Source organism: Hippoglossus hippoglossus, chromosome 2 (assembly GCF_009819705.1).
Source record: "Hippoglossus hippoglossus isolate fHipHip1 chromosome 2, fHipHip1.pri, whole genome shotgun sequence".
Taxonomy (NCBI): domain Eukaryota; kingdom Metazoa; phylum Chordata; class Actinopteri; order Pleuronectiformes; family Pleuronectidae; genus Hippoglossus; species Hippoglossus hippoglossus.
In genome coordinates this window covers 7,872,822-7,888,516 of record NC_047152.1, presented here as the reverse complement: position 1 = coordinate 7,888,516, position 15,695 = coordinate 7,872,822, and the positions used below count along the sequence as shown (strand labels likewise).

At 44.2% G+C, this 15,695-nt stretch overlaps 1 protein-coding gene across 13 annotated transcripts in view; it reads left to right on the top strand.

Annotated features, from left to right (window-relative positions):
• dmd (dystrophin) overlaps nt 1–15,695 on the top strand; it is a 177,103-nt gene that overhangs the window by 114,203 nt on the left and 47,205 nt on the right. For 9 of the 13 annotated variants that reach the window (XM_034605352.1, XM_034605394.1, XM_034605431.1 and 6 more), the window contains 21 exons: nt 1,648–1,809; nt 2,511–2,621; nt 3,295–3,468; nt 3,554–3,709; nt 3,800–3,970; nt 4,990–5,169; nt 5,334–5,456; nt 5,929–6,099; nt 6,520–6,642; nt 6,737–6,871; nt 7,038–7,190; nt 8,593–8,763; nt 9,469–9,495; nt 11,571–11,693; nt 11,933–12,105; nt 12,337–12,472; nt 13,457–13,632; nt 14,152–14,299; nt 14,608–14,733; nt 14,989–15,138; nt 15,324–15,422. In XM_034605352.1, coding sequence (XP_034461243.1) covers nt 1,648–1,809; nt 2,511–2,621; nt 3,295–3,468; nt 3,554–3,709; nt 3,800–3,970; nt 4,990–5,169; nt 5,334–5,456; nt 5,929–6,099; nt 6,520–6,642; nt 6,737–6,871; nt 7,038–7,190; nt 8,593–8,763; nt 9,469–9,495; nt 11,571–11,693; nt 11,933–12,105; nt 12,337–12,472; nt 13,457–13,632; nt 14,152–14,299; nt 14,608–14,733; nt 14,989–15,138; nt 15,324–15,422 — 2,988 coding nt within the window. The remainder of the gene's footprint in view (nt 1–1,647; nt 1,810–2,510; nt 2,622–3,294; nt 3,469–3,553; nt 3,710–3,799; nt 3,971–4,989; nt 5,170–5,333; nt 5,457–5,928; nt 6,100–6,519; nt 6,643–6,736; nt 6,872–7,037; nt 7,191–8,592; nt 8,764–9,468; nt 9,496–11,570; nt 11,694–11,932; nt 12,106–12,336; nt 12,473–13,456; nt 13,633–14,151; nt 14,300–14,607; nt 14,734–14,988; nt 15,139–15,323; nt 15,423–15,695) is intronic. The other 4 variants (XM_034605363.1, XM_034605421.1, XM_034605459.1 and 1 more) reach the window with 2 other exon arrangements.

The following is a 15,695-nucleotide window of genomic DNA, read 5'->3' as shown; positions in this document are numbered from 1 at the left end:
AGTGCAAAAACTCAGAGTCAACACTTCCTTAGCATCCGAGCCAAGAGTCTGATGAGTGCAGGGGTCCACACAGAGATGGGAATATAATTTCATTATATCAGTGTCCCTCTTTAAACCTCAGCCTGCGCAAGCAAAAAACAAAACAAACAATGCTGTTTCACATCTCCGGCGTCTTCAGATCACAGAGGCATGTTTGCCATTTTAATTTCAGCTCCTTGTAACGGCTGAAAACCAATAAGAGGAAGTGCGGTGTTGAGAACGCTGCTCTTGCTTTGCCGATGGCGTTTTCCAACACAAAGCAGTTAAGCAAACAATGATCCTCTATCTTCCTTGTTCACAATCACTGCATTCGCCCCTGTGTGTGTGTGTGTGTGTGTGTGTGTGTGTGTGTGTGTGTGTGTGTGTGTGTGTGTGTGTGTGTGTGTGTGTGTGTGTGTGTGTGTGTGTGTGTGTGTGTGTGTGTGTTTGCGTGTGTGTGTGTGTGCGCGTGTGTGAAATAAGTAATAATGGAAAACTGAGTGTTTAATGAGAATATGTAGTCATGAGCCGACAATTGCTAGGGAAATGGAGTACATCGCCGGCGGGAAGATTGTTATCAGTGTTGCCTAAATATTTAATCTCACTTAAATTCTCATTTCATACATTATAAACTAAGACATGGGAGCGAGACGGACGAAAAAATCCCATGATAAATCCACAAGTAGCATTGGGAATACTGTGTGTGTGTGTGTGTGTGTGTGGATAATGTGTGTGTGAGCGGGTGTGACTACAGGGGTTAGACAGGCTCAGGGCTATACTTAGCCATTATCCTCCTGTATGGGATCAGCATGCTTACCTGTAACCACACATACACTCAGTCTTTGTCTCTACACACCAGTGAGCTCACACAGGTTTATGATGTAATGGGTGCGTTCACTAGTTAATCTAATTAGCAGGCAGTCACCGGGGTAGAGGGAGGAAGGAAACACCAGTAGTTGCCAGGGCGTCCGATGCTCTGCAGACAACAGGCGGCAGAGGAGCGTTCGTTATCGGTCGACCGCCTTGATGTGGCTGGTCGTCCACACAGAGGCACCATGAGAGAGAAAGCCCGGAGTCCTTCCCTCAAGAGGGTACACGCAGAGGGGGGTGTGTGTGTGTGTGTGTGTGTGTGTGTGTGTGTGTGTGTGTGTAGACTGTGTCTGTGCACAACAGACTGTTTATAAAGACAGGACCTCGCTCCCTTGGCTCCATCCTCTGACCGCTGTTGCACATTCTCTGGCTCCAAATGTGCAAGATGGCAATGTCTGTATCAAGGATCTCTTGGCTTCCTTTCTGGAATGTGGGAGGAAGTGGAAATACGCCGTCCATCTTCATAAACAGTCTGTGGTGCAAAGGTTTTATTTAGCACCGGCTCTTTATATACCTACTGCAAGAAATAATACACTGTAAAATATCTCTAACGCCACCTGAGGATTCTTTCAAGAGGCCACATCGGACTTTATATCTATTGTTTTGAGATTTTCCAAGTTATTGTTTATGGGCAGTTGCTGTTGTATACATGACTTGTAAAACTGACTATCTCCTGATGTCCGCTTCCTGTATTTATCACCGACTTTACGTGTCCTTCCACCTTTTTAACAAGGTGTAATGTGTTTGCTGTTTCCCCAGTCGCTGCTCAGGCAGAAGGAGCTGGACAAAGGTGTCCAGTGGGCTCAGGAGAACGACAAGACCCTGAGCGAGCTCCAGGAGTCGCTCGCTAACACAGACCGCCACCTCACCTCGTACCTGACCGACCACTTAGACGCCCAGCAGATTCCACAGGAGGCTCAGGTAGCGTGAGAGTGTACCTTAAAAGACCTAATAATTATCACACACACACACACACACACACACACACACACACACACACACACACACACACACACACACACACACACACACACACACACACAAACATACTGTACACTGCCACTGTCTTTTATCTTATCCTCTGTAATCTACTTCATCTACTTCTACGTTCCTTCTTGTTTCTTTGTTTTTCTCTTTGACACACTTTCCAGTTAATCAGATAATAGATCATTAGATAGTGGTGTGTGTGTGTGTGTGTGTGTGTGTGTGTGTGTGTGTGTGTGTGTGTGTGTGTGTGTGTGTGTGTGTGTGTGTGTGTGTGTGTGTGTGTGCGTGTGCGTGTGTGTACGGTGTGTGTGTGTGTACGGTGTGTGTGTGTGTACGGTGTGTGTGTGTGTACGGTGTGTGTGTGTGTGTACGGTGTGTGTATGGTGAGGGGGGGTGTACCTAAAGTTATCAAAGATTTTGAGGAGCGCCTTCTCTTCTCTCCTTGCTGCTTGTTGCCTCCCTGTGGTCAGCAGAGGGAGATACACTATTGATCAATTTAAACATTAAACTTTCCAGACAGACCTTATTTAATTCACTGAATTATACACTTCTTGATTTTCATTCACTAAAAGATTTCTGGCTGCCACTCAAAAGCATAAACTGTTAGTTTGAGACTGAGTGTTTGTGTGTAACAGAAAATCCAGACTGAGCTGAGTGGACATGATGTGACTCTGGAGGACATGAGGAAGAAGAACCAGGACAAAGACTCGTCCCAGAGGATCATGGGACAGATTGACCTTACACAGGTGGGTGATGACAGCAGAAGAGCCTTGTTCCACATTATCTGTCTGTGGTTCCTAGGCAAGGCTTTGAAAAGTGGAGATATGCTCATGTGAAACTAAGCAGTTTGCAGATCTGTTTACAGGAAACCGTCATTCCTTGAACAGAATACTGTATTTTCAGAAATGGGAATTGAAGGAACCTAAATTTGTGGGAATTAAGTGGAAATGATTTCCTCCTCCGGCACAATTCAATTTGCCCCTCGGCTAAAGAGAGAAGGCCTCAGTAAACACCACCCGATTGAAACTTGGTTTGCAAACTGAAATACTGTGCCCCCTGGCAGAAGTTGTTATCACTCAGCGGTGAACTCTGCCCGCACACCACTCTCCTTACAGCCAAGGGGCACAGAGCTCAAAACTGGAGCAGCTCTACCTTCTTGTGGTGAGAGTCTGTCTTGCACATTCAGATTGTCTCTTCACTGAATCTCACAAAGCTCCCACAGCATTGACTGTAGCTTGAATCATGCAAAAACATGAAACCAATGAATGGCACAACACATTCCCTCTAAACTGACCCCACAGTGCTTCATTTCTTCTTGTGTTTAATTATGTTTGAATGTGTGGCTGATGTCGGCCTCCTCTGAATTGCGACTACGAGTCGTCTCCTCACATGTCCACGTGTGTCTTTGCCTTTTTATAGAAAATGTTGGCAGACGTGTGGACGAAGTTCCGGCTCTTCCAGAAGCCGGCCAACTTTGACGCTCGGCTGGCCGAGTGTGAGCGTGCGCTGGCCGGGGTCAAAAGTCAGGTGGGGGTGCTGGACATCCGCAGTGTGGAGCAGGACGTGGTGCAGTCGCAGCTGGAGCAGTGTATGGTGGGTAATTGCGCCACACTGGCAGGTCGGTTGATGAATAGATGTGTAGATCTCACATTAAGCAGCTGCTGTTTGTGTGTAACAGAAGTTGTACAAGGTGCTGAGTGAAGTGAAAGGCGAGATAGAGACGGTGATAAAAACAGGACGGCACATCGTCCAGAGGCAGCAGACCGAGCATCCCAAAGAGCTGGACGACAGGGTGACCGCCCTGAAGCTGCTCTACAACCAACTGGGATCGCAGGTGACAACGAACACACAGACACATTGGAGCTAAACACATGCAATCTCACAAGCAAGACTGTTTCCTGTAACCGCTTTACGTGTTCTAAAGGTAACTGAGAGTAAATTAGAGCTGGAGAAGAGTCTGAAGTTGTCGAGGAAGTTGCGTAAGGAGCTGAACGGGCTGACGGAGTGGCTGGCGGCCACTGACGCCGAGCTGACCAGGCGCTCTGCGGTGGACGGCATGCCCAGTGACCTGGAGGCTGAGGTGGAATGGGCACAGGTAGGACGGATCTTAAAGGAGTGACCTACTGGAGGCTGGAGGTTTAAGATGCTGATGTTTGTTACATTTTCTCCCTCTAATCTCTCTGCCATCAATTCTCATGGCCTCTCTACTGTGTAATAAACTGACTTAACAAAAAAGACTAAAATAAACTCCCCCACACATACTCCCAGGGTAAACAGTCATTCAGGAAAACATGCCATATATTATTCATTCCTCCACACAGATGCAGTTTAGCTCACCTGCAGAGCTTTGCCTCGATGAATCCCTATAACAGCCGACATTATTATTCTGTTTTACCTGCAATACATCACTTTCCCGTGCAGTCACAGAATGTAAATGGGTTTGTTTTGGTCATAGTTTTGGTTATAAGATCCTAGTACATGACTCAGTTCAGTCGCTGAGCAGAGGAGGAGGTTGCAAAGGGCAGTGATTCAACTCACAGAATGTAAGTGAGTAATGTTTATTGAAATAACTGATATTAAATTCACATATTCAGCCAGAAACTTCAATCAGTACAACAGGAGTCTCCTACAGTCTTTCTGTTGACAAATGACAAATAGGTCCAGAGCTGAGCCAATGCTCCATAAATTATTCACACTTTCTTTTCCTGTCACCTTGATTTCTGTAATTTATTGTTTTCTTGCATGGAATCGTGCAGCATTTGCTTATCCACAGCAACTAGATTTGAACATAGAGAACATATCTCTCCTTCCTGAGTAATATCAGCTCCCTGTTCGCTTCAGAATTCAATTTAAGATTCTATTGATTACTTTTAAATCTGTACATGGTCTTACCATGCCCCTGCATTTCTGTTAACCCCTCAGCTCTGAGAAGCAAATGTATTTGATCCAACAGTTTGGAGCAAATCCCCTCAGATTATTATTAGATCAGAAACCCTCTTGTATCGACCGGCTTTTTATTAACTTTCCATAATATCTACTCCAATGGCTTTATTACATTTTCTACATACGGTATGTTGTTCTTTTAAAGTTTGTTAAATGATCTTTTCCTCTCAGTCCATCCATGAGGAGACGGAGCGGCGCCAGCCTCAGCTGCAGGCTGTCGTGGACCTCGCCGAGGCCCTGAAGGCTGTGCTGCGGGGCCACGACGGCCTGGTGGACGACAAAGTCAGCCTGCTTCACTGCAACTGGATCGCAGTCACATCCAGGGCAGAAGAATGGCTCAACCTGCTGCTGGTCAGACAAAGAGAAATAACAGACTTTCTGATGCTGTATTCATGTGTCTCTAGCTTCTACTTTCTTTTGTCTGTGTTAAAATTATACCAAAGTTTCTAAAAATAACTCGTGAAAGTCTTACCTTTGAATGTCTGTCTCTCTCTCCCTCCTCCTCCCTCTCTCAGGACTATCAGCGGCAGATGCAGAAGTTAGATGGAACGATAGAGGAAGTGAACAGATGGATCGACGGAGCGGAGAGAAAGATGGATGACTTGGACGGCCAGGGAACCAACAACGCTGTGTTGAAGGTGTGTTTTCTAAATCTTCTATATTTCTTCTCCTAAATCTCAGTCTGTTTGTAGTTGAGATGAGACGGCTTTTGGACTATTAATGTGAAAATCCAGGGATTATCCTAAGTGGTGCTCTCTTGTTATTAGCTCTGGGACCGAGTGATGAACACGCACATATCTTTTGTTAGTGCCTGTGGGAGCCAGTGAGTGTTAACTCTGCAGTCTGCTTAAATATCAGGGTGATAGCCTTTTAACTTTGTGCTTTACAGTGACTTAGACACGTTACATAACCGGTAATAAGATAAGATAAGGAACAGCAGGGGGAAAAACAGGAAGGAGGAAAAACAGAAACATATTTTTTCCATATTTTCACAAATAATACTAATGCCTGTCCTTCGCCAGCATCACTAAAGGTCACCTCAATTGACAGAAAATCAGGTGCAGCTTTCACGTCTTCATGAAAGACAAGCTGTGTGTTTGTGTCCTGCAGGTTTTGCGTGCGGAGCTGGAGCTGACGAAGGTGAAGATGGAGGAGGTGAGGGCTTTGGCCCAGGAGCTCATGTCCACCAGGGGGGAGAACTGCCAGGCTCAGGTGGGACCCAAAGTGCAGCAGCTCAACCAGAGATTTGACACCATCGCTCAACGCATCACCTCTGGACTGGTAGGGAAGATGGACAATTACACCCTCTTAATACTTTTATTTTGAAAATGCATCAAACGGCATTAACGCACAAGCAGAAAATAAATGAAAATGTCAGCGGGAGCTAAATGCTCCAAACTCTCCCCAAAACAGACTCCAAACTCACTTCATTTCACTTCCACCTCTGACTCAACACATTCCCGACTCTCTCTAAATTTACTTCATAGTCTCACTAAATAGACTTCAAAACGTCTCGCTAAATATACTTTAAAACCCTCATTTAGCAAACTTCAAACCCTCACACTGAATTTACTTCAAACTCGATGAATCTGCTGCAGCCTCTCAGACTAAATTTACTTTCTCCTGGCCACTAATGATGTTCCTTTCATTGTGTGTCTGTGTGTGTCTGTGTGTGTCTGTGTGTGTGTGTGTGTGTGGCAGACGGCTGCATCAGCCAAGGAGCTGGAGCAGTACCACAGTGAAGCACAGATCTGGCTGGAGCTCCTGGAGGAAGAAGTCAAACAAGGGGAGAACCTCACGGAGGAGGACTTCCAGGAAGACAAGGTTTCATAAACACACACAAGAGGATAAATCACTGCTGTTTTGTCATCCGTTATATATACAAGCGATGGGTGTGTGTGTGTTTCTGTGTGTGTAGGATTGTGAGGAAGGTGCAGTGAAGGAGTTACTGTTGAAAGGAGAGAATCTACAGAAGAGAGTCCCGGATCAGGACAAGAGAGAGCAGATCAGAGTGAAGCAGAACCAGCTCAACAGCAAGTACAACACCGTCAAGGTAAAGTCCCTGTCAGAATGACATGCTGCTGAGAACTGAGGGTCTTATCCAGTAATACACGGAGATCTAGCTGCTTAAATCAGTGCTGATAAAAAAAGCATCTAAAAATGAGCTTCCTGTCTGGACACCTCAGTATAATTGTGTTTGTGTGTCTACGCGTGTGTAGGACCTGCGTTTAGTGAGGAACAGGAAAGCGTTGGCTATCGCTCCTCAGTGGTACCAGTACAGGAGGAAGTCACATGACCTGCTGGCCTGGCTGGACGACATCCAGCGCAGCGTGGACCAACTGCCCGACCCCCCCGAGGGAGAGAGGGTCAAGGTGACGAGACACATGCATACACATGCACACGTACTGCTCATGGAATTAAGATAATATCTTCATGTCTTTTTCTTTTTGTTTCCTCTCCTCATCTCCTTTTGGACAAGGGGTCGGTGTCAAGGCTTTTTGCGATGTTCACTCGGGAAAAGCACTTTCTGATTATTTGTTTCAGGAAGTCTTCATTATATCAAATTAAAGAAATAACTGCAGATCAATTCTGGTCGTCAGTAGAAGACTGCAGAGAGTTGCAGGGGAAACACGGCTAATTAAACTGTGTTGTGTTAACATCAATAAATCATTACAGAATAATTTTTTGAGACAGCTCTATGATTATTATTCATTATAGCTTGTAACAGCTGACCTACACAATGTGTCTGATTGTATGTACCACAGAGTTTCTGCTCTACACAGTGCAACAAACTCAGATTGCTCTAGAGAAAGCAGCGTTTTCTATTTAAGCAGATAGCAGAGCAATTAAAAACTGGGAGGTAAAGGTTATAGTGGAGAACATTTTGACCAACGATGGAATCAAAGAAAGACCAAAATAACTTGAATTTTAAAGGCATCTCAATATCTTTTTGTTGAATTTAACCCATTTAACCAAATACTTAATGATGAATTATAAATGCCTCTGAAATCAGAGACGAAAGAAGAAGAAATAGATCAATTTATCGATGTTAATGCAACATTTTGAATATATTAAAGTATATAAATGTGCTTAGGGATGATTTTGACGGAGAAAAACCCTTGAACTCCCCCTTTTCTCTGCTCACACCCTGACTGTGTATGTCTGTCTTTCACTTTCAGATGATCACTATGACATTTCGCTAAGTGGACGTCTCTTGCGCTCACCTCAGACTCACCTGTCATTACCGCAGCTGAGATTTCACGCTGTCTGTCTGTCTGTCTGTCGAGCTGACTCTCCATTCTTGCTTCTTTTCCCTCCTCACCCTCCTCCGTCTCACTGTACTTGGCCAGTGGTTGTATTCCTTCTCAATCTAAATAAAGTCTTAAGGCAGTGTGTGCCTCCTATTCACAGCACATTCTGATTGGGTTCTTTGAATGGAGACAATATCAATCTGGGTTCCTTGTGTATGTTTGTTTGACGATGACATTTGTCCCTTTTATTAATATGTTGTGTCTTTGTCGGAGCGCGTGCTAGAGAGTGGAAGATGTGTTTATACATTTAATTATGTATTAAGTGTGTGTGTGTGTGTGTGTGTGTGTGTGTGTGTGTGTGTGTGTGTGTGTGTGTGTGTGTGTGTGTGTGTGTGTATGCATATGTGTGCGTGTGTGTGTGTATGTTTGAGCACATCCACATGCCTCTCTGTGCTTAACACCCCCCCCTTATCCTCAAGTTCAGCCAATAGCGAGTGACCGCCTGGTTGATTTCGTCCAATAGGAAATTGGCTCAGAGTTCGTCAAGAAGAAGGAGGAGCTTAAGGAGGTGCAGGGCTTAGCCAATCAGCTCTCAGAAGCTGGAGCCGCCAATCTAGTGGAACCCCGCCAGCTCCAGCTCAACACGCGTTGGGTTGAGGTGGAGGGCAAGTTCATACCCTTCAAAAGACAATGTGTGAGTTTCACTAGAGGCACGACTTCTATATCTGCAGTACTAACTGAGGTTACTACCACATGACGAGTTCATAACTCTCACTAACATCTAAAAACAGTGTGTGAGTCCCTGTAAGTAGTTAGAATAACTGGTTTTACTAACTATGAGCATGAAACATCGAATAACAACTACTCTAAATGAATCCCTTTAAATATGGATAGCTTTACATAAGACTGGAAGCAGGGGGATTTGGCTAGTCTAATAAAAATTAAACAACCAGGCAGCCTGATTTTAATTTATTCTTTAAACTGCGATTAGATAAGACATTCATATCTAACTCTTAGCAAGAAAACATTAAGTATAGTTTTGTGTAATGTAGGGCAATGCACAAGATTCAAATCTGTTATTGCTAATATTTTATTTATACATTATTTAAACAATACATTACGTTGAACATTTTTATTCTATATGTTCTTAGAAAATAAGAATGTGCGTGTCGCACTCTAAATACTATTTTACAGTTTAGTTTTAATAAGTGACTTTAAATCCTGAAAGAAAAATTTAAATTTAAGTTGCTTTTCTGTTTTTCTTTGCTGCATATCCATTGACATGTCTTCTGTGTACATGTGAAACACACTCACATGTTGGACTCTCATTGATCTCTCTGTCTGACTGTGTCACTGCATGCCCCCCCCCCTGCCGACCAATCGCATTACCCCCTGGCAGTTCCCTGATCTGCCAATCCTTGAAGATGTACGTATCCTGTTAGCCAATCACATGAGGCAAACACGTGCACTTACACCACATGGTTCAGCTCTGAAACTTGGACCTAACACACATCTGTGCTGAAGTTTACTTTCAAGCTTCTACTATTGGATTTCTTCAGGTGCTGATTGTTCAGACATAAATTAGAGTAAACACAATTATTCTGCTCTGAATAATTATAATTTGGATCTAATTAGTTTCATGCCTGGGGGGAGGACTTTAAAATATCGTCTTGTTGTTTGCATAGTGCATTTCTGCTCTTTTTTACTTTTAAAGATATTTTTGTTTAATGAAGCATGATAACATGAAAAGTTAATTTTAAACAAGTGGCGAAAATATCACCAAAAACACACATTAATGGTATGAGATTGGATTGTGCTGCTGGATTTGCACTGCAGCTCTAAAGCTGAGGCCTCAGTCATGTCCATGTCCTCTCAGTGCCTGAGCAGCAGTGAACTGATGCAGCATCGATTACACTGTCGATGTGTGTTGAGTCCAAGTGGAGGAGAGGAAAGAGAGAAGTAGACCAGATAATGAGAGTGGGAGACACACGTTAAGAACCCGTTTTGGTCTGCAGGCCCTGAGGACACATATCCAAGCTTTGTGTCTTTGTAAATCTGAAGAAGCAACGACATCAAGCAGGTTCAATTTAGTGTTCAGACGCTGGATAGGAATCTGTGTTTACTGGCACAAGCATCAGATTAGTCACGCTAGACTAAGACATGTGAACAATAAGTGTCCGGGCCAAACGTCCTGTTGGATGTGAAAGTCATTACTGACCCACTGACCCGGGAGCTTAATTTCATTTCCACACAGTAACAGGCTGTGTTATTGTTTTTATCGCCAGCTTCTCTCAGTTGGAGGAAGCTTGTGTTACTTGAAGTGTCTCCCTCTCATCGTTCAGATCTGCTGGGCTCTCTTTCAATTATTTAAATAAGCCTGAGCTGAATATACAGTGTGTCTTTCACAGTTCCTAATGACTCCTAATGATAATAAGGAAACCCAGTATGGCAGAGTTGTGTCTGCAGCAGACACAGTGTCCATAGTGAGCAGAGAAACCGGGACATTCAGAGCTCTGGCCCTTCATTTCACTTCATAACACACAGACACTTCAGACAGTTATGTTTTTAACAATTCAACCAATTCAGTTTGGGAACAACAAATTACCAAATGTCCATAAAGCAAAGATTATCACCTCCATAATTCTAGTTTTTAAAAAGGAAGATAAATAAGCAGGAGTTTGGCTCAGAATGGTTTTGTAACAGAAATTGTTTTCAGGCGAACCCAGAGCTGACTCATTAACTTAAGGCCAGCAGCGAACATCTATTTTCCGTAGGGCTGCTAATAAAGCTAATGCGTGTGCGATAGCTCGGGCAACGTGAGCTCAGCAGTTACATGAAATGATGATGACAGAGCCGAGTGTGAATGTCCCCGGATCTCTGCACTGCACCATGTAGAGGAGCTTTATCAGCCATGCTGACTGGATCATGGTCAGAGGAAATGTAAAATTCATTTCAACTCATTAAGAAAGGCTTGAATAAGTTCAAAGTGAGTTGACACAAGCTTGAACATGATCATGATACACGGTGAATTAGTAATGAGGTAGAAGAGGAGTTTTTGTCAGGTTCATGGTGTCTGACAGACATGAAACAATCTGGGTTTCATTTATCAGAGTTTAGAATTCATCATTTAATACTATACACTACAAAAGCATGTTTAAAAATACATGTACATGTATCTTCTATTTATCTAAATTTAGATTTTCTCACATTTCTAATGGATTAAATCATGTAACATCGAATTGATGTAATATTCAATTTCATTCATGTGCAATAAACCTAATGAAGGCCCAGATCGTTTCCATAATTAGTTGAAAATCAGATTTCTTTCCTTAAAACAAGCCCTAACACGGTATGAAGCCTGGTTAGATATATTAACAAGCATGTAGAGTATCATGTACTTGTTTATTTATTAATAATGTATTCATGTTTTCTACCTCTCTACTGGGTTTGTTTCAACCTGTATGTTGGTGCCTATGCCTTCCTCCGTGTGTGTGTTTCCAGGAGTACATAACAGGGCTGCAGGCGCTGCTGCGTTCCGTGTCGGAGACGGACTTCAAGCTGAACTCTCCTGAATACTGGCCTGCAGCGTATTATAACCTGCCTCAGCAAGAGCACTGCCTGAAGGTCAGCAAGGCTTTAAGGATTCGGTCTGGAAGCCACAGACAATGTTTCACAGAAAAAGATATCAGGAACCTTCAATGTTATTTGTGTTTTCCTGAGATATGTTGATAAAGTAGAGGTAAAGATAAAGCAAGATCAAATCAAATCTTCCAACAAGAAAGTTTCAGACTTTGCATGATTTTCACATTGAGCAAAGCCTCCAGAATAAAACCCCTGTCTGTCATCCTCACACCCACACACAGGAGGGGAAGGAGAGCATTGACAAGCTGCGAGGCCCAGTGGAGGGAGCGCTGGCCCACAGAGAGGAAATGGTATTGAGTGCACGGCCTCTGGAGGGTCAGAGGATCCAGGAGACGGCCTCCCTCCTCAGCACCAACTGGGACAAACTGAACAAGCTCTACCTGGACAGACTGAAGTAAGCCGGGGCTGAGGGAGAGTGATGTATTAGTTGAAGGCTGGAAGAGATTTCAATCATTTTTTCCCTCACAAATCCTTTATAATAAATCTGCCAAAATGCTGTTTCGAAAGTAAAGGGAGGAACTGCCTAGTGTTAGTATGCTGTCCCTAATAAAATGCTCAGTGAGTGTACTTGTACATATCGTGTTTAAACAAACATCTCTGTGTGTTTGCATGTGTGCACATCAAGACGTTGGCAGGACTGCAACTCCAAGTGGCAGAAGTTTGTTTCAGATCAGAAGGGGGTGGAGGAGTGGCTGAGTGACGCTGAGAGCACTTTGAAACTGGCTGAGACGGATCCAACAGCACACACACTGAATCTCAGGGTAACACACAACCACACACACAACAGACACACAACCACAACCACAGACACAAGCCTTACTCCACAAATATACAAACAGCTTTGTACACTCATATGTACACAACAGAAAGCTGCTGAGTGTATTCCAGTTGCGGATGCCTCATACTTGTTCTGTAGTGTCCACTCATGCTGCTGAAGTGCCCATGAGCAAGTGGCATTAGTCAAAAGTGCTTCTGTCAGCACAGTCATCTTTCTTTTTCTTAGTTTTCCCCCCCAGCGGATGCTGTATGTCACAGTTTGATGAACTATCACATAACTTGACCTAAAAAGATGCAACATATGATGTCATGGCATGTCAGTTCAAGTCATTATCAACATTTGTCATCAACATTAATCCACCCATCCGTTTTATAACCCTGATTTGGAGTCGGGACTGGGTGGAAGCAGGTAAGTGCAGATGTCCTCCTCCTGAGCAACACTCTCCAGCTCCTCCTGGGGTTCCCTGAAGCGATCCCAGATCAGACGAGATGTATAATCTCTCCAGCGTGTTAAGGTCTACCCTCGGGGCTTCTGACCAGATGGACATGCCTGGAAACCCTCCGCACACGGCAGGCATCCTAATCAGAGGCCCAGACCACATCAACTGGCTGCTTTGGACACGGAGAAGCAGAGGCTTTACTCCCAACTTCCTCTGAATGTCGGAGCTCAGACATCTCAGTTTATGTGTTGTCCATTTTATATGAAACATCAAGATATCATCCCCTGATTGGATCATTAATTAAACATGCCAGTCCTCATCTCCTCAGAATATCACATGAAGTCTTAAATGTTTTAGCATGTAACTGTATCAAATGCAATAAAGTCATTTTCATACATTATATTGTGTGTGTGTGTGTGTGTGTGTGTGTGTGTGTGTGTGTGTGTGTGTGTGTGTGTGTGTGTGTGTGTGTGTGTGTGTGTGTGTGTGTGTGTGTGTGTGTGTGTGTGTGTGTGTGTGTGTGTGCAGGACCTGACAGAGGCCATACCTCTCCAGGAAGTGGTGCTGGGCAGAGTGAACTCCGCAGGAGAGGACATCAGCCAGTTGAGCACACCAGATGATGCCTTGCGGCTCCAGACACATCTCAAATTACTCAACACTCGCTGGGTTGACGCCTGCCAGCAGCTCAATGAGCACAAGAGGAGGTGTGTGTGTGTCTGTGTCTGTGTGTGTGTGTGTGTGTGTGTGTGTGTGCCTGCAGGTCCCTGATACTTGTTTTTCTTACTTTCACATGTCTCTGAAAGATTGCTGTTTTCAAATATTTTTTGATTAATGTGTTGTAATCCATGCACATAAATACAGTATTAATATTACGAGAATAACATTTTAGACATTTTTCTCTTTAAAGCACAAGTCTAGTCTTGTAATATTATGTTTTCTTTTCATTAAATCCCAGCTTTATTCTCAGAATTTAGTTTCCTTGCCCTAATACTCGTATTCTGCTGATTTTGTCCAAGAACCCCTGAAGGTCTTTGTGCACAGAGATCCGCTGGAGCTGCCTCAGTGGCACCGTGCTAGAGTTACATCCCTGAGACTTATCAATATACAGTACAGGCCCATTGACAGTGCAGAAGGAGATCGGTAGGGAGTAAGACATTGTGTGACTTCCCTCCTTAAGACCATATCTCCGCCTCCTCCCCTCTCTTCATGTTGTCCTCCTGCAGGTCTTCAGAGGCTCGTACAGCGGCTGCAGCGCTGCAGGAGGACATGGGCTCGATGCTGGGCTGGTTGGACAAGGCCGACGGCGTCCTGGTCATCCCTCTGCAGCCTGCAGAGCCACAGCACATCAGAGACACTCTGGGCAAAGTCCAGGTACCGTCAAGACCCCACACAGCAGTTGTTGTGATTGACTGAGCCGTGTGTGTTAGTTTGTGTGCCTGTGAGTTTGTGTTAATCCATGTAATTTAATATAGCTCTTACTATAGTGTAAATGAGTTCTTTATTATTAGCCTCAGCTTTGAGTGGCAGGTGATTATATATGTTCGTGGGTGTGTAATTTAATTGAGAGGGTGTCACGGTTTCCAGTGGGATGCTGTGAAATTCAACCTTGAAAAGACTTTGTTTTGTATGTGTGCGTGTGTGTCTGTGCATGTGTGTGTCTGTGTGTGTGTGTGTATCAGGCACGCGTGGAGGAGCTTCCTGCCAAGAAGGCGGCAGTGGACGATCTGAACTCCAGGAACAAACAGATAACACTTCCTGCTGACAAACAGAAAGACATCAGGATCATCAACAGTCGCTGGGCTCAGGTCAGCAGTTTACCGCTGTGAACGCTACAGTGAGCAGCACGCCGACATCTGTCAGCAGACCTTCGTCTTCACTCACACAGTTCCAAGTCACATGTGCCCTCTGCAACATTTAATGAGATTTTTAATTGTTGTAGTAGTCATCAGACTCAACCTCGATACAGCTCAGGCATCACATGTCATGTAAACAACACTAACTCTCAGATATTGTGGACAGAGTGATGTTAACTGATATAATCAAATACTTTGTTTGTTTAGGTGTCCAGGGCTCTGCCCGAGCGTCAGCTGGAGATCGAGGGTCTCCTGAGGGAGCTGGAGATGCTTCAGGGTCAGCTGGACGACCTGGCAGCCTGGGCGTCCAGCACCAGAACCAGGCTCGAGCACAGCCCTGAGGAGCCACCGCCCAGGGTAGAGCACACACACACACACGCACACGCACACACACACACACGCTTTGCTTCTATTCCCCCCATCATTACCATTCTATTTAAGCTGCAACTGCCTGAAATTATCGGTTTTATTACTCGATGATTGAATATTTCAAATTGCTTTCAAAAAGAAATTTGCTGGCCCTAAATTCCCTCTGTGTGCAGATCACGGAGGAGGTGCAAGTTAAGCAACCAGAGGTGGAAGTTGTTTTGACGCGAGCTGATCAAATGTATAAGGACACTCCGCCCAGCCAGCCAGACAAGGTGAGTAAATCAAACGCTCAAAAATCACCATCCTTTGGCATATTTTCCTCCTCGTGCTGTTGCCTGTACTTTGTGGAAGCATCTTACTGCACACACACACGCACTGAATCAAATCAAACAAATGATTCTCTCAGTGTGTGAATCGTTGTCTGAATCATGCTGGTGATGACTGATGATAAACAAAGACATGTCGACCTGCTGTATTCCTCTGGGGAATAAAAATCAATCTCACACTCTTACTTTCATCTCACCAGTGGCGTTGTTTCAAACATT